The following is a 24,187-nucleotide window of genomic DNA, read 5'->3' as shown; positions in this document are numbered from 1 at the left end:
CCTGTTCACTATAAACTAGACTAGATCCTGATTTCTTCCAGCATCCTCCAATGCCTGGCTACAACTCTCCAAACTAGTGCTTTCAATTTTTCTCCCACTTCCTGAGTTAGAGTCACTTGAGATCTAAAATGCCCTTTTTTGGGGCGCCTGGGTGGCTCAGTCAGTTGGGTGTCCGACTTTCAGCTCAGGTCCTGATCTCACAGTTTGTGAGTTTGAGCCCTACATGGGGCTCTGTAACTGACAGCTCAGAGCCTGGAGCCTGTTTCAGATTCTGTGTCTCCCTCTCTCTCTGCCCCTCCCCCAATTGCACTCTGTCTCTCTCTGTCTCTCAAAAATGAATAAACATTAAAAAAATTAAAAAATAAAAACACTAAAATAAAAAAACAAATTCCCTTTTTCCTGAAGCCCTAAGTATGAATAACTTGATGTAAACTTGAGGGAAATCACCACAACAGCTCATGTATAGGCAATCTTCATGCTCTGTGGGCAAAAATATCACCAAAGACATTCAAACTACAAACCAGGAAAATCTGTCACTGGATGCTCTCACACTATCTAAAGAGGCTTCAAGCTTGACATTTAGAAATCTACTCTCTACCCTCAAAACTCAGAAACTGGTTTATAACTTGATCCAAACATTAGCCATTGTTTTTCTTTTGTTTCCATAGAAATGCCTCTTATTTAATGCTTAATTGCTTGAACCATAGACCTAACTTTGAGGACACACCTGAATTACCACCTGCTGAAATGAGTTTAACTAAACTGACTTATTGCCAGGACTGGTTCAATGAGCCAGGAGAATCTACCAGCTCAACTTTTAATGTGTGAAATGTCAGGGAAGTTTCAGAGGAGGGAACTACAGGGGCCAAGGGCAGACTGCCCCAAGATGGGCCACTTGGGCATGAACATTATTTTGAGTTCAAAGCAGTCAAAACCCTGAAAATCCAGGAAAAGCTCTTTGTCTCCCCCTCAACTGTTTGCTTGTACCAGGAAGAGAGCTATAAATTAGATTCCTCTTTACCTAAGAAACTTATCTGCATAACAGGGCAATCTTTGTTTTCCAAACATCTCCTTTCACCCTCCTGCTAATGCTTTTCCTCCCCTTTGTATCCTCAGACCCCCACCCCTCCCCTTAGCTCATATAAAGCCTCATGTTGCCTGTCTTTGGAATTCCATGTCTGTGTGGACTCCCCATACATACAAAACCAAACTTGATTTTCTCCCATTAATGTATCTCATGTTAACTTCGTGATTAGTACAGCTAGAAGGACCTTGAAGAGCAGAAGAAATTCTTCCCACCCTCCACAGCCCCCACCATAGACTTCTATCATATCACTGGTAACTCTTTATTTCATTTACTTCCATGTATGTCTTCTTTTGAGGCTTAGAAAGCATTTTATTTGCTTTTCATTCATAGGACCTGACCCATAGTAAGTACTAAATAAATGTTAGTAGATTAAATCTCCCCTCAGGCACCATGTGGCATGTATGTCCCTTTTCCTCCTTGCTACTAAGAGCCCTTTTGGGGCTGTTTGTGGCCAGACTGCTGGGTTTCATTGTATGAGGGTGGATGAGGTAGTCTGCCCTCTGCTATCAGTAGCCATGATCAAGAATGTTTTGTCCACACCTAAGGCCCAGTTTCCCAGTCCCAGGATGCCCAGTTGAACCTGAATTTCAGATAAACAATGAATACAGTTTTAGTATAAGTATATCCCTTTCAATTGTAAGAAAGCAAATTTTACCACCCCAAGATATGCCTTTTGGGCACATTGATTATTCTAAGTTGGTTATTTTTAATAAATCTGCAGACACAAGAGAAGCTCTGAAAACCAAGTAGAAGTTACCTTTTTGCAAGAGACATTTATATGTATAAGGGAAATCTCCATTTATAAGGGTATCTGCCTTAATACTAGGAAGGAGGGGTGAGTCTAATTCTCTAGAAACTGTTATCAATGGAGAAAGCTTAGATATAAACCTACAGAACAACCTTACCCTTGAATATGGTACTTTTCCCAGGAACTTCCCATAGCTGACCCTCCCACCCCATCTTTTGTCTTTAGCTGGAGATGGTATTTTGGGTGCAGCTTCACCTTTTCAGGGAGTTAGTTTTCCTGGGTTTTTTCCATGTATATAGGAGGTATATATGTTATTAAACTTTTCTTTGACTTTCTCCTTTTAACCTGTCTTAGGTCAATTTCATTCTTAGACCAGCTAGAAGAACTTTAAAGGGTATAGGAAAATTTTTCCCTCCTAACACAATAGTTGAGATTATACATAGCCCAAAAATGTATTTGTTGCTTACATATATCCATGGTTCTTATATATTTGTTAATTATATATATTCCAAAAAATGTATTCTGCAGTTCAAATTTAATTTGGTGTCATGTATTTCTATTTGCTAATTTGGCAAACCTACTTTCCACCAAAGGGAAGTGGCTTCTGTCTAATGCTGAAGGCACTGGCACCCTAAAGAAACTCACCCAGTTGAAGCTGCTATACCATCTTGATGTGTTCCTCAAAGCTGGATTGAATGACCAAGAAAAAAACTGCTAGATGGGCCAAAACTGTGTGAGCTATGTGGTGACTTTGCTGGAGTCAGCCATTTCAGCTGTGTGGGCCTCTTCCACTGCTCCTCGTGCTACCAGTGTTTTACCAAAGTTTCCAGGGAGTAACTTTTTCAGTTACTGTAGATGGGCCCTATCTCTCCTCCATGCTCAGATGCAAATCCACGGGAGCTAGGCCAGAGACAAACCTGAAAAACTGCAACTGCAGCGTGTTTAGAATTGTATCTGCCCCACTCCCACTGAGGGGCAGGGATCAGACCATGCTCTGGGTCTCATCAGGTACCTGTTCTTTCCCAAGAGGCTCTTGGCTTTCCCACACAAATGGATTCCAGGTAGTCTGCCCCAAGAGTTCCCCTGCCACAGATATGACAGGTTAGGACAGGAAACACACACAGGGCACTTTATCCCATCTCTAGTTCATTTGCCCCTATCTTGAGATTCCATTAGTTAGAAAATGAGAAAATCTGTCCATTAGGAGTGGGGCCATGCAGAAGGTTGACAAAGAACTCCTCCCCCACACCTCATTAGATACGCAGGAGAAGGAAAAGAAAGGAGGGAGTGCGGAGGAACCCATGTTATTAGATAGAATGATATAAAATGATGGTTGTTTCCATAGCTAGGAACAGATTTTGGCAGCCATGGCATAGACTTAGGAGTTCCTAAAAAATCAGAACTGAGAAACTGGAATGAGGCAGGTGGCAAGGGTAGAGAAAGGGAGAATTTTATTCATTCTAATATTATGCTAAGGTCCTTTCCTGTCTCAGCGTATTGACAGTATTTTCTCAGGAAAGGGAGAATCTCCAAAATGAGAGGGTTCAACCACCTTTTACTCTAAGATCTTCCCACTCTACCTCTGGTAGGATTAGTTTTCAAAAAGAAGAGGCCACTTAACAAAGCTACTAAACAGTCCTGAAAAGCCCCACAGCTGCTGCTGCCTCAGAAATGACAGGTGCACCTTTCATGATCCACATTTTATGCCAAATGCATGAAAATTCCTCTTTGGCTGCCCCTCCCCACAGTCTTGCCATCCCCTTCTTAGTCCTACTGGATCTGGCCCATCCCTCATGGTCCCTTTCCCATTCAATGCCGTGATCTTCTCACCTTGTTATTTCTTGAGCCATTGATTCAGGTGAGAATGATCAAATCAGAATTCCTGGCTGGGCTGGGACATGCACCTCCAGCTGAGTAGACCCACTCTGAGTTTTTGAAAATTTCCAGCTTGTGTTTACCTATTTCATTGAAAGCCTGCTCTAAAGTGTACATAGTCGATGCATTACAAAGGAGGGCCAGCATGAAGGACTGGAGTGGATAGCTAGCTTTGTTCCCATGGCGGGGAAAGGAACTTTACTTGACTGATGAAAATTTGACTCAAAACGAATGCTAGGTGAAACAGTCATATTTCCTTTTGTCTTTTTTTTTTTAACTTTGTTGAGAACCACTAGAAGAGGAGTAGGGAATGGGGCTGATAGGTTCTAACTACAATGCTGAATCCCAGTGATTTCTCTAGATTAAATCAGGCTGCAGAAAGATAGCAATTTTCTCATTGTTGCAGCACCTCGGAAACACTAAAACAGCAAAGTTCATTGAATGCCTATTTTGGAGCCAGGCTAGGGGGAGATGGAGAGAGACAAAGATAAAAAGACACACTCCACATCCTCCAGGAGCTTACAAGCTAATGAGAGAACCAGGCATGAAAATATGGACATACCGTGGATCAATGTTTATTACATAACGTGGTCAAAATGTGGCACCGATGCATCCCTAAGACCCTCTTGAAAGGAGGTTTGAAAGGTCCACTATTTTCATAATCATACTAAGACATTATTTGCCTTCTTTCTTTGTCAGTCTTTCACAAGTTTTCTAGAGGCTACAGGATGTGTGATAATACAAAGCAATGTATGCTTATGTATTCTTGAGTTTCAAAAAAATTCTCAGTCTTGGGGTGTCTGGCTGGCTCAGTGGGTAGAGCATGCAACACTTGATCTCAGAGTGTGAGTTCGAGCCCCATGTTAGGCATAGAGCTTACTTAACGTTTTTTTTGTTGTTGTTGTTGTTGTTTTTTGTTTTTTGTTTTTTTTTTTTTTGGGACAGAGAGAGACAGAGCATGAACGGGGGAGGGGCAGAGAGAGAGAGGGAGACACAGAATCGGAAACAGGCTCCAGGCTCCGAGCCATCAGCCCAGAGCCTGACGCGGGGCTCGAACTCACGGACCACGAGATCGTGACCTGGCTGAAGTCGGACGCTTAACCGACTGCGCCACCCAGGCGCCCCGGCATAGAGCTTACTTAAAAAAAATTCTTGGGGCATCTGGGTGCCTCAGTCAGTTAAGTGTCCGAATTCAGCTCAGGTCATGGTCTCACTGTTCAGGAGTTCAAGTCTCTCATCGAGCTCTGTGCTGACAGCTCAGACACTGGAGCCTGCTTCACATTCTGTTTCCAACTCTCTGCCCCTCCCTGCTCATGCTCTCTCTCTCTCTCCTCAAATATAAAATAGAACATTAAAAATTTTTCTTTAAAATTCTCAGTCTCAATTTCTTTTAAAGAATCCTCCATTCTTATTTTGTTTTAATTTTGTAAGTAGTCTCTCAATTCAACATGGGGCTTGAACTCACGATCTCAAGATCAAGAGTTGCATGCTCTTATTGACTGAGCCAGCCAAGCACCCTCTCAATCTAAATTTCTAATACAACAATATCAGCAGTAAAACCCACACGTAGGCATACCTGATTTTATCGCATTTTGCTTTTTGTGCTTTGCAGATATTGGGCTTTTTATTCATTGAAGTTTTGTGGCAACCCGGCATCGAGTCAGTCTACCACAATATTGTTCACTTTGTGTCTCTGTGCTACACTTTGGTAATTCTCACAATATTTCAAACTTTTTCATTATTGTTATATTTGTTATGGTGATCTGTGGTCAGTGATCTTTGATGTTAGTATTGTAATTGTTTTGGGGGCTCCATAAATTGTGCCGTTAGACAGCAAACTTAATCAACAAATAGTGTTCTGACTGCTCACCAACTGGCTGTTCCTTCATTTCCCTCCCTCCTGTCAGGCCTCCCTATTCCCTCAGACACAACAATACTGAAATGAGGCCAACTAGTCACCCTACAATGGCCTCTAAGTGTTCAAGGGAAAGGAAGAGGCGCGCATCTCTCACACTAAATCAAAAGCTACAGATTATTCACCTTAGTGAAGAAGGCATGTCAAAAGCCAAGATAGGTTGAAAGTTAGTGCTCTTGTGCCAGTTATAAATACAAGCCCAGTTGTAAATACAAGGGAAAGGTTCTTGAAGAAAATTTAAAATGCTGCTCCAGTGAACACACAAATGATAAGAAACCAAAACAGCCTTATTACTGATATGAAAAAAGTTTAAGTGGTCTGGATAGAAGATCAAACAGCCATAACCTTCCTTTAAGCCAAAGCCTGTTCAGGAACAAGGCCCTAACTCTCTTCAATTCTATGAAGGCTGAGAGGTGAGGAAGCTGCAGAAGGAGTAGAGGTTGGTTCATAAAGTTTAAGGAAAGAGGCCGTCTCCATAACATAAACTAACTGCAAGGCGAAGCAGCCAGTGCTGATGTAGAAGCTGCAACAAGTGATCCAGAAGATCTAGCTAAGGTAATTAATGAGGGTGGCTACATTAAACAACAGATTTTCTATGTGGACAAAACAGCCTCCTATTGGAAGAAGATGCCATCTAGGACTTTCACCGCTACAGAGGAAAAGTCAATGCTGGGATTCAAAGTTTCAAGGGACAAGCTGACTCTCTTGCTAAGGGCTAATGCAGCTAGTGACTTTAAGTTGAAGCCAATGCTCATTTACCATTCCAAAAATCCTAGGGTCCTTAAAAATTATGCTAAATCGACTCTGCCTGTGCTCTACTAATGGAACAAAAAAGACTGAATGACAGCACATCCATTTACAGAATATCTTAAGCCCGCTGTTGAAACTTACTGTTCAGAGAGAAAAAAAAATTCTTTTCAAAATATTACTGCTCATTGACAATGCATCTGGTCACCCAAGGACTTCTGTGGAGATGTACAATGAGATTAATGTTGTTTTCATTCCTGCTAACACATCCATTCTGCAGCCCATGGATCAAGGAGTAATTTTGACTCTCTATTACTTAAGAAATACATATCAGGGACATCTGGGTGTCTCAGTCAAACATCCGACTCTTGATTTCAGTTCAGGTTATGATCTCAAAGGTTGTGAGTTTGAGCATAGCGTAAGGCTCTGTGCTGACAGTGCGGAGCCTGCTAAGAATTCTCTGTCTCCCTCTCTCTGCCCCTCCCCTACGCTCATACATGCATGCTCGCTCACTCTCTCTCAAAACAAATAAATACACTTAAAAAAAAAGCCTTAAAGAAATATATTTCATAAGGCTATAGCTGCCATAGACAATGATTCCTCTGATGAATCTGGGCAAAGTAAAATGAAAACCTAGAATCAAAACATTCTAGATGCCACTAGGAACATTCATGATTTATGGGGAAAGGTTCAAATATTAACATTAACAAGAGTTTGGAAGTTGATTGGATCACATTGAGGGGTTCAAAGACTTCAGTGGAGGAAGTCACTGCGGATGTGGTGGAAACAGCAAGAGAACTACAATTAGCGGTGGAGCCTGAAGATGTGAGTGAATTGCTACAATCTCATGAGAATACTTAATGAATGAGGAGTTGCTTGTTATAGATGAGCAAACAAAGTGGTTTCTTCAAAAATATACTTTTGCTGAAGATGCTATGAAGATTGTTGAAATGACAGCAAAAAATTTAGAATATTGCATAAACATAGTAAAGTAGTGGCAGGGTTTGAGAGAACTGACTCCGATTTTGAAAGAAGTTCTACTGGGGGTAAAATGCCATCAAGTGGTGTGATATGCTACAGAGAAATCATTCATGAGAAAAAGGAGTCAACCAATGTGACAAACTTTATTGTTGTCCTATTTTAAGAAATTGCCACAGCCACCCCAACCATCACCAACCACCACCCTGATCAGTAAGCAGCCATCAATATTGAGGCACAACCCTCAACCCGCACAAAGATTAAAAGGAGCTAAAAACTCAGATGATGGTTCGCATTTTTTTTTAGCAGTAAAGTATTTTTTAATGAAGGCATAGACATGTTTTGGACATAAGGCTATTGCATACTAAATAGGCTACAGTATAGTATAAACATAGCTTTTGTGTGTGCTTCATTTGACTCACTTTGTTGTACCATTTGCTTTATTGTGGTGGTCTGGAACTGAATCCACAGTATCTCTTAAGTATGCCTCTATGCACAAATTGAGATCCTCAATAATTTTTAAGATTGTGCAGGGATGCTGAGGCCAAAAAATTTAAGAACTGCTCAGACTTAATGTATCATCTACCATTATATGGTGTCCTCATTTCTTATTAATGCATTTTATTGGTTAAAAATTATTTCATCTATTTCACAAAAATTACTGAAAGCTTTCTTTGTATCCTTATTTTCTAGCACAATAGCTAATTATTAAAATGTCTGTGTGTGTTTTTGTGTGTGCCTGTTTGTGTTTAAATGTGTCTTCTGAAGCAGCACAATGTGGACTTCATTTTTTCATTTAGCCAACAATCAGCAACAGTTGATGCATTTGTTTTATGTTCCATCAACCCCATCTCACTTGTTATTACTTTTGCTTTCTTTAAGTGTATGCTTTTTGTAGTGTACCTTAAGTCTTTTTTTTAATCAGACTATAAACTTCCCTCATCTGTCCATCTTTCTGTCACTTCAGCATCATATTTTAAAGCAATTTTTCCTTGTATTCTCTAATTTTACTATTAATAGGATGGTACTAAGAAAAATGAAATGTTTCAATTTCCTTCCCTCTAGAGATGAAAATGGAGCCTAGTATGTAACATGTCTTGGCAGCATAAAGCCCCTGATAAAATGATGCATATATATCTTGGAATTCCGTCAGTATGTAATGTAATTTCCCACTTGAATTTTCTTCATATATTTTTTTTCTATTTTGTCCTCCATAACCTTGAGCTCTAGCTGGCCCTCAACTGTTGTCAAATCGCCACTGTTTCTTGGATGTGAACTTCACAGCTGTGAGCCTTTGTTGATAAATTATTTCATCTCCTCTGGGTCTTAAATTGTTTTCCCTTTCTCTGAAGTGAAAACTCACCGAGTGTTTCCACATACTGTACTTGTGGCCATAAGTCAATTTCTCTTAATCTTGTGTGAGCCCCCAACTCCTGCCCTCAAACCATATTCATCCTCCCAAAACACAGATACCCATTCTTATCCTAACATTTAAGCGGTTTTTCTTGGCTCTGTTGGTAATTTGCAGAATTTTGGGTTTGCTCTGTGATGAGAGAATTTTTATGGTTGGTTAGTTTGTTTTTTTAAGTTGAAAAACTCAACAATAATATCTCTCAAATTCTTTCTTGGAGGATTGTTCCTTACTGAGTTCTTGCTGCAGACATACCAAAGTGGTTATTTCTATATTTCTGTGACACATTCTAAATTACTAGGGGGTTTTCCCCTGGTCCTTTGATTGTTACTAGATCCGTCTTTAGCCGGATGTGGACCTTGGGGGGGGCAAATTTTGCTTCAACAATGCTAACTCCTTCTGTTTCTGGACCAGGTCTCCTCTCCTTTGCATCTTTACAGTTCTTGTGCCTCTATAGCATTTACAAGACCCAGTTTAATAGCTTAGTGCCTTTTTTTTTTTTTTGGCACTCATTATTTCTTCTTTATTTGCTGTTAAAGTAATAAGTGTACGTTCCGTTGCACTTGCCTGAGAGAGAGTCTTGAACTGGTCTTGGGTTTCCCGCCATCTGGGTTCTGGCTGGCTTGCATTCCCCTTTGATGTTGTAATACTTGTTCATTGAACTTGAGTGTGGGGCTTATAGGGCTTGTTTGCTTCCCCCCCCCCCCCAAATGTGCACATTTTTTTCTTAAGCTTATTTTTCTGTTTTGTGCTGTTATTTTTAATTGCTTCCGACTGGGAGGTGGGGCCAAGAGTGAGATTTGGCTTGAATTTGGCTTGTTTTGCTATTACTCACATTTCCCCAGAAGCCCCGCACACACTTTCTCTATGCCTTTGACGTACCACTTTTGAAAGGCCGTTGATTCTTGGCATAAATGGTGTTAAGAGGAAGATGGGCTCTGGGTAGGGATGTTCAGGAATCCAGTCCTGTACAGTCATGAGCTTGGCCATCTGGAAGTCTCTTCTTGCTCAATGAAATGGAGTAAACATTGTCCATTATGAAATCCACCACACAGGCTGCCAGGGACGAATGGGATCCCACCCAAAGCCAATCGCTGCTCTGACAGGGAAATTGGCTAGCACTGCCTGAGACTACTCCAGCCTCCCCCCGTCCCTGATGTCACAATTCAGAGGCTGCTGCCTGACTGGGAGGTTGTAGAAAGCTCTGTAGGTTCTCTCTGTGTGTCCTACAGGGCTCCTCGGGCCAGGTCTGTGTCTGATGGCTTTTATGAAAAAATATCTCCCCCCCATTCTGGGGATCTTCTTGGCCTACTACTACTATTCTGCGAATGAGGAATTCAGACCAGGTAAGTACCAATGTATCTAATTCTGGAGGAATAGATAAAAAAACATAGGGGTGGCTGGAGTGTTTCTGAGGATCCAGATGAGTTCCTGATCCCCAAAGTTGCTGAACAAGAGGAACCCTGGGGTGGGACTGTATTTCTGTGTCTTCTAGACATGGGCTATGGGTAATAGAGTATGGGGAGGGGTAATCATGTAGCCAACAGATTGCCAAATAGTCCATGCTTTATTTGGCACCCTTAATGGAAAGTAATTTCAGATTCCTTACAAAAATGAGGGTAATTCCAAAATTTACAACACAGCCAGATAATTGGACTCCAAGGAGAGACTGATAAGGGGGAGGCAAGAAAGGACTCTGGAGTTGATGACTAAATAGAAGTGAGAGAAAATCCCTGGAATCTCTATGAGCACATGTGTTTTGATGACTTTTTGGGTTTTATTTCAATTGAGCAAAATTGGATGAGTCCAGAAATGTCTGGAACTCCAGTGTTTTAGCTGAAACCTCTGTCTATGAACATTTTTAGAAAGGACAGCAAGAAGGCTTGTTTTGAGCAATCAAGTTAAACCTCCATTTCAGAGCATGTTTATGAAACTTGAACTGTTCCTTCATTGATTTATGCAGTTTGAGAAAAGTTGATCTGGGCTCATAACCTTTAGACATTGAGATAAGGCTGCCCACATCCAGAGAGGAAGGAATATTGCTGCCAAGTTGGGAATGGTCCTCACTTCCTTTTGGTTTCACAGAGATGCTCCAAGGAAAGAAAGTGATTGTCACAGGGGCCAGCAAGGGGATTGGAGAACAGATGGCCTATCATCTGGCAAAGATGGGAGCCCATGTGGTGGTGACAGCAAGGTCTAAAGAAAATCTAAAGAAGGTGAGGGTTCTGTGCCCACAGACACATGCACTCTCTCATGTCCAGATGTATTGTATATACTCACATACACATGCCAACACACAGAAGCTGACACATCCATACATAGATGCAAACACACACACACACACACACACACACAAACACACACACACAGATTCAAACACCCACAGGAATATAAAGATAATGCATTTAAGTATTCATTCCCATGCACACACATACAGACACAAAGTTCTTGGGCTATACATGCTCATAGACATGCCTATTCACCCATATTTACACATGGAATCACAGATATATAGATATGTGCTCAGATACCAAATTCTAGTACCTACTCACAAATTCACATTCTCATCCCCATGCAGACTCAAACACATGTTTTCTCATATACTCAGACTCACAAACCTAAGGCTACAAAGAGTCACAAACCTAGGGCTACCCACATGGAAACAAGCATCCATACCAATAATGCATTCAGATACACCTATTCACAGAAACTCATAAGCACAAGCCATGAACTTAAACCCCAGCACAGGGATGATTTACTTACTTACAGCCTAAGACAAAGATCATGTCAGGTTGCATTTAGCAACACACACACATTCATTGAACTCATGCTTACACACACATATCCCTACCATTTCTTATCAAAACAGGTTTGTGAGCAATTTCTCACTTAAACCCCCATTACTTCAGAGATTGCTCCCAAAGTCTACGGCCAAGACTGACGCCATTGTTGCTGTGTCCCCGCAGATAGTATCCCATTGCCTGGAGCTTGGAGCAGCCTCAGCACACTACATTGCTGGCACCATGGAGAATATGACCTTTGCAGAGCAATTTGTTGCCAAAGCTGGAAAGCTCATGGGTGAGGCTGCTCTCCTCCCTCCTCTTCTTGACTTTGCTCTAGGGGTGACCAGGGAGCTTTAGGGAAGGGGGGAGGTTGAGAGGAAAGGTATCACCCCAGACAGTTTCTCTCAACACAGCCATCTCTTGCAGGGGGACTAGACATGCTTATTCTCAACCACATCACCAACACTTCTATGAATCTGTTTAGTGGTGATATCCACCTCGTGCGCAGAAGCATGGAAGTCAACTTCCTCAGTTATGTGGTCCTGAGTGCTACTGCCTTGCCTATGCTGAAGCAGAGCAACGGAAGCATTGTTGTCGTGTCCTCGAAGGCTGGTGAGTGGGGCAGGGACCACGATGGAAGGTAAGAGTAGGAGAAGTAGCAGGGATGGTGTTGGGGGCTCTGCAGCGAACGTGAATTTTTGTCAGTTTCCATGCAGAAAAGTAACACAATATAAACTAGAATTTTCAATGTTCACAGTGGGGAAAATTATAAATAAATAAATAAATAAATAAATAAATAAATAAATAAATAGCACAGTGATATTAAGCAAAAGCTGATTAACAGCTTGCCCCTATACATGAATAGGCAGACATATGAATATGAGGCTTGGGTGTGTAAACTCAATGAGAAGCACACATCCTGAGGAAAAGAGACATGGTTAAAGAACAAGTTGGGTCATAAGAAATGAGGGGCTGTTAAAGGTAGATGGGCTACAAGATCCTTGGAAGTAACAGAGAAAGAGCAGTAATGCAGAGTGCCCACGAGAAGCTTGGTGGTTTGTGACCTAGAAATGGAAGTCTAAAGGGGCTTTGGGAGACTGCAGAGGAATAGCCCATTCTGATACTAAGGGAGAGACCTGGTCATGATGGATAAACATGATCTTGCTTCTACCATGACCAAGAACTGTAGGTTGGTAAAGTTCGTTGATGATACAAAGGTAGAACTGAGACGTGAAATATTTTAACATACAGTTGTCTGATAAGTGGATTAAGCTAAGGCTAAAGGAAATAAAGAACAGAAACAAGCACATCATATCATTAACAGATCTGCCTATATTGGGGATGTTCTCCAAAATCGGAACTTACTACCTTAAACGTTCTATTTAAACAACGAACAGGGTAGGGAGAGAGTGTGTACAGAGAAATATTCATGAAGAGAACACTGTGACCAAGAAAGGTCCTTGATGCTTTGGATGGTGGCAGTATCAGAAGTTATCACCAATAAAAAGCTAGAGGGTTTCCAGCTTGAGGGATTCCTAGGCCCATTTTTCTCATGCATCCAGGAGAGAAGTCCCACATGTATTTGTTGATTAGTCAGAAGGATGTGACTGGAAGGTGCAAACACCAGGATTAAAACGAGCCATTTAAAAGTGGTTCCTGTAAAAACAAATAACAAAAAAACAAATAACCTGAAGACTTTGTAAATTCTTAAATATTTCCCAAACTATTATTAGGTATTACTGTAACTAAGAACACCATCTATGTTGTAAAGAATTCTATTTCCTGGACAGGAAAGGCCTGCATAGTGATGGGATAAAAGGGCAGTGTGTCTGTGCTACCCGCCAAACAGAGTGATTGATATGCATCCCTGTGCTTCCCAGACAACACAGACTCCCCACCCCTCCCCAGACACAGCCTCTCTCCAGGCTGAAAGGAAGGGAGAGCTTCCGGATGCATACTGAGTGGGAGGGTGCTGGGCACATCCCCAATCCATCCTAGGGCATTGGCCAAAACCCTCACATCAGTCATGGTGTAGGTGGCTTTAATGATTTTAGTTGATTAAATAATATATCCACTCTAGGCTAAGAGTGTTCTTGATCTTTGGCTAGAGAAATTTAACTTTCTATAACGTACAGAGAGTCTTAATGTTCTCAGAAAGAATAAGAATTGTTGTAGGAGCCCAAGGGCATGATGAAAGTCTGATAACCTCTGCCTCCACACATCTTCCATACCTACCAAATGTCGCTTCATAATGTTTGTGGACTCAGAGGTGGAAATCTAGTTGAACTACTATCCTTCATGTCTGCTGTTTGTGTAGCCCAAAAAGTTCAGCCTGTTTGCTTTGAAGCATGTCTGTGAACTTGCAAAGTACAGACGCTTTGCTTTCTCTCCCTAACTGAAGAATTTTTCTTTCCTATGCTGTTTTTTAAACATTCAGCAAACATGGTCATTAATCCTTCCTTAAAATCTGAATTCCATAAACATGGGATGCTAATCCTCAAATAGATCCTGACCAAAGGTCAGCCAAAGAGTATTGGGATGAATTTTTAATCATTCCTTTCAGGGAATACATTAAGTCCTTTATTGAATTATGGTGATAAGCAATTGTTGTTATCTCCAGTGCATTTCCAGGTACTGCAATACATAGAAATCCTATACTTTTAATACATTCTTTAAAGCCTCAGCTTTAAATATGCTTTAGCATCAAAACAGTATTGCTGCCTCTGGGAATTTCCTTACAGTCCACATCTACCCATCATTCAACACCATTTGGGGCACCTACTGATCAAGTTTCTATGGATATATAATATCTAGTTATTACACTGATTAGTCTCCCCTCCTTCTACCACATGCTAGTTTGGCTATAAGTTAAGCTACTATAACAAACACCCAAATCAATGCTAGCTTACACAAATCAAAAGTTATTTTTCTCTCATAAAACAGCCTGGAATAAGCAGTCCAAGTCTGATATGGTAGTTCTGCCCCCACGAAGTTGTCCAGGAAACTCTCTATCTCAGAACCATCATCCCTGGGATGTTATCCTCACCTGTATGTCCAGGATGGTTCACTATCACATCAGAATTCTAGCTAGAGAAAATGGAGAAAGAAGAATAAAACCTGAAAGTTGTATACTTCAGGGCTCCTGGGTGGCTCAGTCAGGTGAGCATCCGTCTTCGGCTCAGGTCATGATCTTGTCGTTCATGAGTTCGAACCCCACATCAGGCTCTGTGCTGACAGCTCAGAGCCTGGAGCTTGCTTCAGATTCTGTCTCCCTCTCTCTCTGCCTCTCCCCCACTTGCATTCTGTGTCTCTCTCTCTCTCAAAAATAAATAAACATTAAAAAAATTTTTTTTAAAGAAAGTTGTATACTTCTCTTCTGCCACAGCTGGCTGCAATTGTGGTCTTTACTCAAAGTGGATGTGTGTCCAACTGAAAACCAGTGTCTATAAAAGACACCGATGTTGATAAACAACTAAGTGTCTCCCACATCATCCGTGCCAAGATGCATACAAGACTAGAAGGCGGTATTCCCTCTAGGCCACCCCATGTGACTACTGCATACCATATACACACTCCAGATTCCATCTCTCCAGATTCAAGATCCATCATGAACACAAAACCCCTTCCATCAGGCAGCAGTACAGGAGGCAATGGGGCAAGAATGTCGAGATGGTATTTGTGAAACAAAGATATTAATTCTCCAATGCAACTGGAAAAGAAATCACTGGTTTGGGCAAAGAACATTTGAAAACATCTGGAAAAAGTTTATCTGCCATTAATCAAAATGGGTCTTCTGGAGGCAGGTTCAGTTTTCAAAAAGTAAAGGTCATTCCATTTTCATGCCCCTTGGCTCTGTGAACCCTGTAACGATGGCCCATCACATCAGTTACACACGTGACAGCCAGAATCGAACTTCTTAAAAAAATTTTTGTTTTCAACGTTTTTTATTTATTTTTGGGACAGAGAGAGACAGAGCATGAACAGGGGAGGGGCAGAGAGAGAGGGAGACACAGAATCGGAAACAGGCTCCAGGCTCCGAGCCATCAGCCCAGAGCCTGACGCGGGGCTCGAACTCACGGACCGCGAGATCGTGACCTGGCTGAAGTCGGACGCTTAACCGACTGCGCCACCCAGGCGCCCCCAGAATCCAACTTCTAATGCTGCTTCTCCGCCCCTCCTTTGTAATAGACAAACTCTGTGATTCCCTGCCTCTTTCTCCTCTTAAGAATCTCACTTCACATGAAGTTCTTTCCAGCTATCACCAGAGCCTTTAAACATTTCCTCTTCCTCTAATCTACTACATTTTGGAAAATTACCTTTAAAATTCTACTTCCTCCCCCCCACCTCTCTTTTTTTGGCTCTCTTGGTGATACAAATACTACTAACAACAGTTATACTAAAAATACTAACCACACTGGACCAGGATAAATGTAGGGATATTAATTCTTCTATATCAAGAAAAACGTTAAGACATATTTTGAAGTGCAACTAGACATAACAAAAGACTGAGTTTCTTTAAATATTCAAAATGAAAAACTAAAGGAATAAGAGAACCCTGCCAATAAACTGTGAATGCTCAGACCTCTCATTGAGAGCTCCATAAGGGTCTCCAGTTACCTATTCATGATTCTCCAAGTAAGTCCTCTTTTAAAATGATCAACTTTCTGTATATGTTTTTTAAGTTTTATTCAAATGTATTCCTTTTCTGGTTTATTCATTTCCAGAATTGCTTCATATATTTTTTTTACATAGATGTGTAGTATTTCAGGCATATTATGAGATGAGTAGCCAGCGGCAAATACCTCATAAGACAATGCTTTTGTGGGAAAACTCAAACCAATGTATGAAGTCACTTGTTGGACCTTAACCTGTTTGTCGGTTAAGGGCTGCCTGTGTGGTCCAAACCTGTTTCAAGAATTCAACATTACGAAGAGGGGGAGTGGGGGTGGGGGGGAAACCAGGTTTCTCAACTACACATATCAACTAACAGGATTTGGAATACCCATAATGGTGTTTTGCATCAAGACAAGAATATACAGATGCTAATCTCATCCCTCCCTTCAGCTCTGTATACCTACTTTTTCCTGAAAAGCCCTAAACAATGCCTCAGTGTATGGATATGCCTTGGAGTGCAGTGGGGAGAGGAGGGTCAAGGTCAATGTCTAGGATGCAAAGGGGCCTAGGAGTTAGAATAAGAAGGGATGATTTATCATTCACCCAATTGCTTTATATTTTTCTAAGACGAATCTTTACCCTTAAATCCAATTACCTCAGAAATCATTTTCAGGAACCATACTTTCCAAGGTGAGTAGAAGTGTTTGTGTATGTGAATAGAGGTGTTTACATGGGCAGGAGGTGGGTGCTGCTGCAGATTTACACTGTTTTGAGGGGAATGGGGAGAGACAGTGGGAGAGGAGGTATGTACATGTATAGATGTCATCTACAAGGTCTGGAAGAAGGCCAAAAAGGAGATTCAAGTAAGAATCAACAACTTGGACATAGAAATTTCAGGAGTCATTGTTGCCTAAATTCAAGAGATTGTGTTTAGGCAAACATGAAGGACTGAGACAGAACCTGCTGGACTCATCTTCAGGTTCTGGGACTCAGCCCTGCAAGAGGGGCACATAGAGATTTGAAGGGGGAGAGATGACTCCCTGCTGAAGATAGTAACAACTTAGTATAGGTTAAGAACAATATGATGCTATCCAGGACAGCCACTGCTCCAAATTTCCCCCTTGAAAGGCTGGGGTGGGGGTGGGTGGGCTTACGGAGTCATAGCTCCTTAATGCTACTAGACAATTGATTTTGTTCAGGTGCCCTTCCTGGTGAAAATAGGAGGGTTCTACCATCCTTCATGCCTACATTTATTCACCAAGGACTTTTAAAAGGCTTAGAACAAATATACTCTATTCGGAAATACACAAGTAGAAAACTAGGTCTTAAGAAAAGAAGATAAAACTTATCAAACCACTATGTTGAACACCTGAAACTAATGTAACATTGTGTGTCAACTATACTTCAATAAACTCGAAAAACAAAAAAAGAAAAGAATATTTAAAAGTGCCAAAATTAGACTCCACATAGATGCTGTGCTTAAGTTTCAAATTTGGCTCTTGAATTTTCTTAACAACAACAACAAAAGAATAAGGTCAGTATATAGATAAGATTATAGGCAAAAGAAAGAGATACTGCAGGAAGCAAATAGTATCTGTAATCAATTTCTCATAAAACACTGTTTTTCGTAAATAAAAGACTGTAAATTGAAGGCACAAAGTAATGAAAAGAGCAATGGCCCAACAACTTTCTTAAAGTTTCTTAAAGTTTCTATGATTTTAAAAATTATACACACACATTATGAAAATCTGAAAAATGAAGAAAAGTATAAAACTGAAAATAAGTCATTCATAATCATGCCAATATTTTGGAGAATTTCTTTCCAGATATAGATAGATATAGATATAGGACAATTATTTTCCTACTGCCAGATATTTAGGTTACTTCCAATGTTTTGCTATTTTAAAAATCCTGCAGGGCCTCTTAGTGACTCAGTCAGTTAAGCCTCTGACTCTTGGTTTTGGCTTAGATCATGGTCTCATGTCTCACGGTCATGATCTCATGGTTGTGAGATGGAGCCCCACGTTGGGCTCTGCACTGACAGCATGGAGACTGCTTGGGATTCTCTCTCTCTCTTCCTCTTTCTCTGTCCCTCCCCCACATGTGCACATCCTCTCTCTTTTTCTCTCAAAATAAATATTTAAAAAAAAAACCCTTTAAAAACCCTGCAATAGATGTCTTATATGTTAGCCTGTCACTAAGTTGATGATTATTTCCTAGATAAATTCTTAGCACTAGATTTACTGATGGGTGAAATGATGAAATGATGATGGTGAAATGATGGAAACATTTTTAAGGCTATTGCTATATTTCCAAACTGCCTCAGATACAATGAAAAATAAGAGACTAGACTTTTTAAATACACAAAAATAAAAAAGGAATTTATATGACTATAAGCATCATGCCCCATTCCCACTCTGAGTATAGACCTGAGTGTTCCTCTCACACCTAGTCTGCAGAGTTCACAAAGTTTTCAGCAATTGACAATTTTTGTAGGTAAAAGAAAAAGGAGTTTAGTAGTTAAAATTTTAAAATCTTTATTTGTGAAATGGGACGTGTGAGGTCCCTGTCTCTTTGAGAGCAGTAGTATTTTATTTTTGGTTACCATAAAATCCTTATTTCCTACAATAGCATCTGGCATGTAGTAGATATTTAACAAAAGTCAGGTAACGATTGAATTCATTTCATTTTCATGTGTTTATAGGATATTTATATTCTCTATTCTGTGAATTTTTCCCCCATGCTCCTGCCCATTGAGATGTTAGCAAAACTTTTCTAATAATAAAGACACCTAATTGATTTTATCTGCAGCTTCTTGTTGCAAACATTGGCAAAGTCATATGTTTGAAACACAGCTAAATATAAAATTAATAAAGTGAAAAGTGAATTTGGCATGGTGTGAATATATAGCTTGAGAGAGTTGGGCTTGACCCAAGGAGAATTCCTGTTGAAATAAGTATCGATTTCAGTAAGTAGAAGACCACCTAAGGTACTTCAAGATTAGGAATGGGTGGGGAGAGAGGGCATAACTTTACATCTGAGAAGTTTATTCTACACATAAAGTTGCAAAAATGTTCCCAAATTACATTCATTCATCTTCAAATGATATAAATCAAGGGTCCACTCTGAGCCACACACTGTGCGGATGCCAGGGCTTTGTCAGGGAGTGAGGAAGGCGAGACAAGGTGCATTACCGTGGAGCCCTCATTCCAGTGTAAATGATCGTTACATTGTTTACAGTCATGAAAAACTGAAGGCAATCTGAATGTCCACCACTAGTGATAGGTTTCTAAATTATAGTGAAATGCTTTATAAATTTTTACACATGCTGACTATAAAATCATAATGTTTTAAAAGAAAAGTAACTTAGAGAACAGTACATATAGTATGACCACAACTCTATTTAAAGAAGGAGTCTTTTGCCTTTCATTTTATAGACTTCAGAGCTGTTTCTTGTACAATGAGCTGAGAATAATTTGAATAATTAGAAAAGTTAGAATAATTTTTATTTTTTATTTATTTATTTATTTTTTTTTTAACGTTTATTTATTTTTGAGACAGAGAGAGACCAAGCATGAACGGGGGAGGGTCAGAGAGAGGGAGACACAGAATCTGAAACAGGCTCCAGGCTCTGAGCTGTCAGCACAGAGCCCGACGCGGGGCTCGAACTCACGGACCGTGAGATCATGACCTGAGCCGAAGTCGGCCGCTTAACCAACTGAGCCACCCAGCCACCCCAAAAAAGTTAGAATAATTTTTAAAACAAAAGTAAGAGATGGAATTCTATATGGTAACCAGAAGCAAAATGTTTCTCCTCTCATGATGGCTGACTTGGGGGGGAGGTGGGGACAGAGATTGTGCCCAATCTCACAAGGCAACAAGCAAATTCAAGTGACTAAAAATACTACATTACCAAATTCAAACCACTAAATGCCATGGTAGGAGTGGACTACTGTATTGTTTGTTTGTTTGCCTACAAAATTGTCAGTTGTTGAGAACTTTGTTAACTCCACAGAGTAGGTTGGAGATGGGCACTCTCATATACACCTAGTAAGAAAGAGTATTGTTCTTTTATTAATTTTAACTCGTTTCCACCATTGATTATTAAAAGTCTAGTCCTTTATTTTTCATGTTCTCTTAAGCAATTTGGCAATATGTGTCCATAGCCTCAAAAGTGTTCCCATCATTTCACTTAGCAAACATAATGTTGAGACTCTATCAAGATATAATCATCAATCCAGTCACAGATGGATGTACAAAAACATTTACTGTAGAATTTTTTTCAATTTGTCTTTCAATCTGCAAGCAAAGCCACCACACTGAAAATAGCCAGCTGACATGTGCCTGAAGTCAGCCATCACAGCCGACTTAAAGTCAGGATCCAATTATTGCATAGTCCGTTTTACTATATGGGTTTTAAATTACTTCCTATTTTCCCATGAAGTTGTCTGGTTCAGGAACTCCCATTTAATAAGTGCCTATAATAAATCCTTTATTTCTAGCATTAGAAAATTAGTCTTTCCCTGTACTGTCTAGTTAAACAATATTTAAAGAATATTATTTTGAAGGGGTGCCAAATGACTGGCCCACATTGGACGTACATTGGTCTCAGCCCATCCCTGGGAAGACAGCTGGTCCTGTGGGAATTGCAGCTGAGACAGTGGCAGGAAATAAGGCCAGGTCAGGATCTCCCAGAGATAGCATGGTTCTGCCATACCTGCTTTGCTCAGCACATTTGCTCTCCTTCTCTCTGCATTAGCTTTTGCTTCCTTTGGCACCTAGTTCAACCTGGCTGCCACTGTCCTTTTGTCAGCCTAACATCTCTCAATATGCTTTTAACTTCTGCCCCATTGCCAGCTCCCTTGGTCTCTCAATCTCCCAACTCCAAATCCTCTCACAGAAGAGGTATCTAATTGGCTCTGCTGAATTTTATAAGTGAATCCCCCAAGTTATTCATGACTTGACCAGTCTAGAGGCACAATCATTGACTCAGGTCTAATTAGTAAGGCCACAGGAAGGACAGAGTTGGAGTAGAAGCAGGGTAGAGAATGGTAGACATGTTCGAGTCATTTGCATAACCTTTGGATAATCTTCCTTAAAGACTGCTTCTGTCAGCACAGGTTGTCAAACTTGGGCAGGCTAGGACAAGACAGAAAGCAGCACTGGCAGCCTGGCTCAGGATATCAACACTGAAATGAGATGAGGAGGGCGTCCATACAAGAGGCAGGGATGGTAGCTTGGTGTCAAGTTTCAGAGCTCAAGTGGGCCAAGGAGGGTGTCCGTGTGGCACCTGGCTTGAAGCATCAGAACTAAGAGAGGCAATGAGGGCATCTGCAAAGGTGCTGCCCAGGGGCAGGCCAATATGGAGGGAAGAGGTCACCCGTGTGCCCTGGTAGGAAGTACCAGAGCCCAGGCGGGATGAGGAGGACATCCACACAGAGGACTCAGAAAAAAGTGAAGAATAATCACATCCGAGGGGCATTCATCAAATAACTAACGCATGCCGAGGATAATGGAAGCCAGGTTCTTGCTGCCGGAGTTACAAACATGAAAAGGAAAAAATTGGAATGAACCCTGTGATATTAGATTGGGCCTAGGGTGTCTAGGAACCAATCATTCCTAATATGCATGAATAGATATGGAAATATACATGTGTATGTCTATATATGCATGCATATGTTCCCTAGCTCTATCTAGTGAGAGGATCTGGGAGCACACTTAGCGTCCAGATCTTGGTTTTTATTTTTACTTGTTTTAAAGTTTATTTCTTTATTTTGAGAGAGAGAGAAAAAACCATGAGCTGGGGAGGGGCAGAGAGAGAAGGACAGAGAGAATCTCAAGCAGGCTCCACATGCCAGCACAGAGCACGATGTGGGGCTCGAACTCACAAGCCATGAGATCATGACCTGAACCAAAGTTGTTTGCTCAACCAACTGAGCCACCCAAGTGTCCCAGATCTTGTTTTTTAAATATCATTCTCCACTAAAAAGAACCAAGTATTCATGGAGAAATGGTTGATTCCAGGGCAATGGCAGAAATAGTATAAGATGAGCCAACCTGTGCCAGTGATTTTAAAACTGCTCAAAGAGGGGCGCCTGTGTGGCTCAGTCAGTTAAACGTCCGACTTCAACTCAGGTCATGATCTCTCAGTTCAGGGGTTCAAGTCCCACATTGGGCTCTGTGCTGACAGCTCAGAGCCTGGAGTCTGCTTTGGATTCTCTCTCCCTCTCTCTCTGCCCCTCCTCTGCTCGTGCTCTCTCTCTCTCTCTGTCTCTGTCTCTCAAAAATAAATAAACATTAAAGAGAAATTTTTTAACTGCCCAAAGAATAATAGGCACATGTTCTAGGACATAGAAACTTTTAAAAGGCTCCCACTAGCCAAACCTGGGACCATTGGGACATTTGAATAAATAATGATAAAAATGGGTAATAACCCATAAGATACAATAAAAATCCATGATGATATAAACAAACACATGAAGAAATGGGGAGTGGACAAGGCATTTCCATAGAGTGGAAAGCTAAATGATAAATATGGAAGGAGTGATGAAATTAGAAATAATTAGTAATAGTTGAAAAGAATAGTAATAATTTGGCCAGAAATCATCAATGGATGCCAAAACTAGTGGGTAAAAGTTTAATAGAAAACACAATATCTACATAGTCTTTAAGTACCACCCTACTCAACAATAGAAGAACAGCCTGATTCGAAAAGGAGCAAAGGACTTAAATAGACATTTCTCCAGAGAAGGCGTACAAATGACCAACAGGTATATGAAAAGATGTTCAACATCACTAATTATCAGAGAAATGTAGATCCAAACCACAATGAGATATCACCTAACAAATGTTGGGATAGCCATTGTCAAAAACCAAACCAAAACCAAAACCAAAAAACAGAAGGTAACAAGATCTGGTGAGGATGTAGAGAAATTGGAAACCTGTTGGTGGGAATGTAAAATGGCACAGCCACTATGGAAACTAGTATCGAGGTTCTTCAAAAAAATAAATAAAAATGGAATTACCATATGATCCAGAAAGTCTACTCCTTGGTACATACTCAAAAGAATTGAAAGCACACCTCAAAAAGATATTTGTACTCTCATGTTCATAGAAGCATTATTCAAAATAGCTAAATCATGGAAGCAACCCAAGTGCCCATCAACAGATGTGTGAATAAGCAAAATGTGGTATATACATACAATTCAGCCTTAAAAAGAAAAGTAATTCTGATATATGCTACAACATGGTTGAAACCTGAGGACAGTATGTTAGGTGAAATAAACCAGTCACAAAAAGGCAAATACTATAGAATTGCACTTACATAAGATACTTAGAGTAGTCAAAATCATAGAGACAGAAAGTGGATGGTGGTTGCCAGGGGCTGGGAGAAGGGAATGAGGAGTTACTGTTAATGGACATAGAGTTTCAGTGTTGCAAGATGAAAAGAGCTCTGGAAATGGATGGTGGTAATGATTGCACAACAAGAGGAATGTACTTAATACCACTGAACTGCACACTTAACAATGGCTAAGATAGTTGTTGTTTTTTTAAGTACCATCCTATAAAATATTGGAGTAGGTTGAATGGTGATCCTCAAAAAGATAGGTCTATGTCCTAACTTCCCAAACCTGTATATGTGATGTTACTTGGAAAAAGGGTCATTGCAACTGTAATTAAGTTAAGGATCTTGAGATGAGATCACCCTGGATGACCTGGGTGGGCTCTAAATCCAATGGCAAGTGTCCTTGTAAGACACAGAAGAGAAGACATAGAAGGAGATAGTGGGGTGAAGATAGAGGCAGAGTTTGGAGTGATATAGCCAAGAGGGATACTGAAAGCCACTGGAAGCTAGAAGCAAGGGAGGATTCTCCCTCCCTCCCCTAGAGCCTTTAGAAAGAGTACAGCCCTACCAACACCTTCATTTCAGACTTCTAGTCTGCAGAACTATAAAAGAATAAAATTTTGTTGCCTGAAGTCAGCTAGCTTGTAGTAATTTGTTACGGCAGGTCTAGGAAACCAATAAATG

General features: G+C 40.6%; 1 protein-coding gene across 2 annotated transcripts in view; it reads left to right on the top strand.

Annotated features, from left to right (window-relative positions):
• Window positions 1-24,187, top strand: part of HSD11B1 (hydroxysteroid 11-beta dehydrogenase 1) — a 56,747-nt gene that overhangs the window by 17,870 nt on the left and 14,690 nt on the right. For both annotated transcript variants that reach the window (XM_049634227.1, XM_049634226.1), the window contains exons 2-5: window positions 9,994-10,107; window positions 10,847-10,977; window positions 11,728-11,839; window positions 11,971-12,156. In XM_049634227.1, coding sequence (XP_049490184.1) covers window positions 10,020-10,107; window positions 10,847-10,977; window positions 11,728-11,839; window positions 11,971-12,156 — 517 coding nt within the window. In that variant the 5' untranslated portion in view covers window positions 9,994-10,019. The remainder of the gene's footprint in view (window positions 1-9,993; window positions 10,108-10,846; window positions 10,978-11,727; window positions 11,840-11,970; window positions 12,157-24,187) is intronic.

The sequence above is a fragment of the Panthera uncia genome, chromosome F1 (genome assembly GCF_023721935.1).
Source record: "Panthera uncia isolate 11264 chromosome F1, Puncia_PCG_1.0, whole genome shotgun sequence".
In the NCBI taxonomy this organism is placed as follows: domain Eukaryota; kingdom Metazoa; phylum Chordata; class Mammalia; order Carnivora; family Felidae; genus Panthera; species Panthera uncia.
The sequence above is the reverse complement of the archived record's forward strand: the minus strand, read 5'-3'. Positions and strand labels throughout refer to the sequence as shown.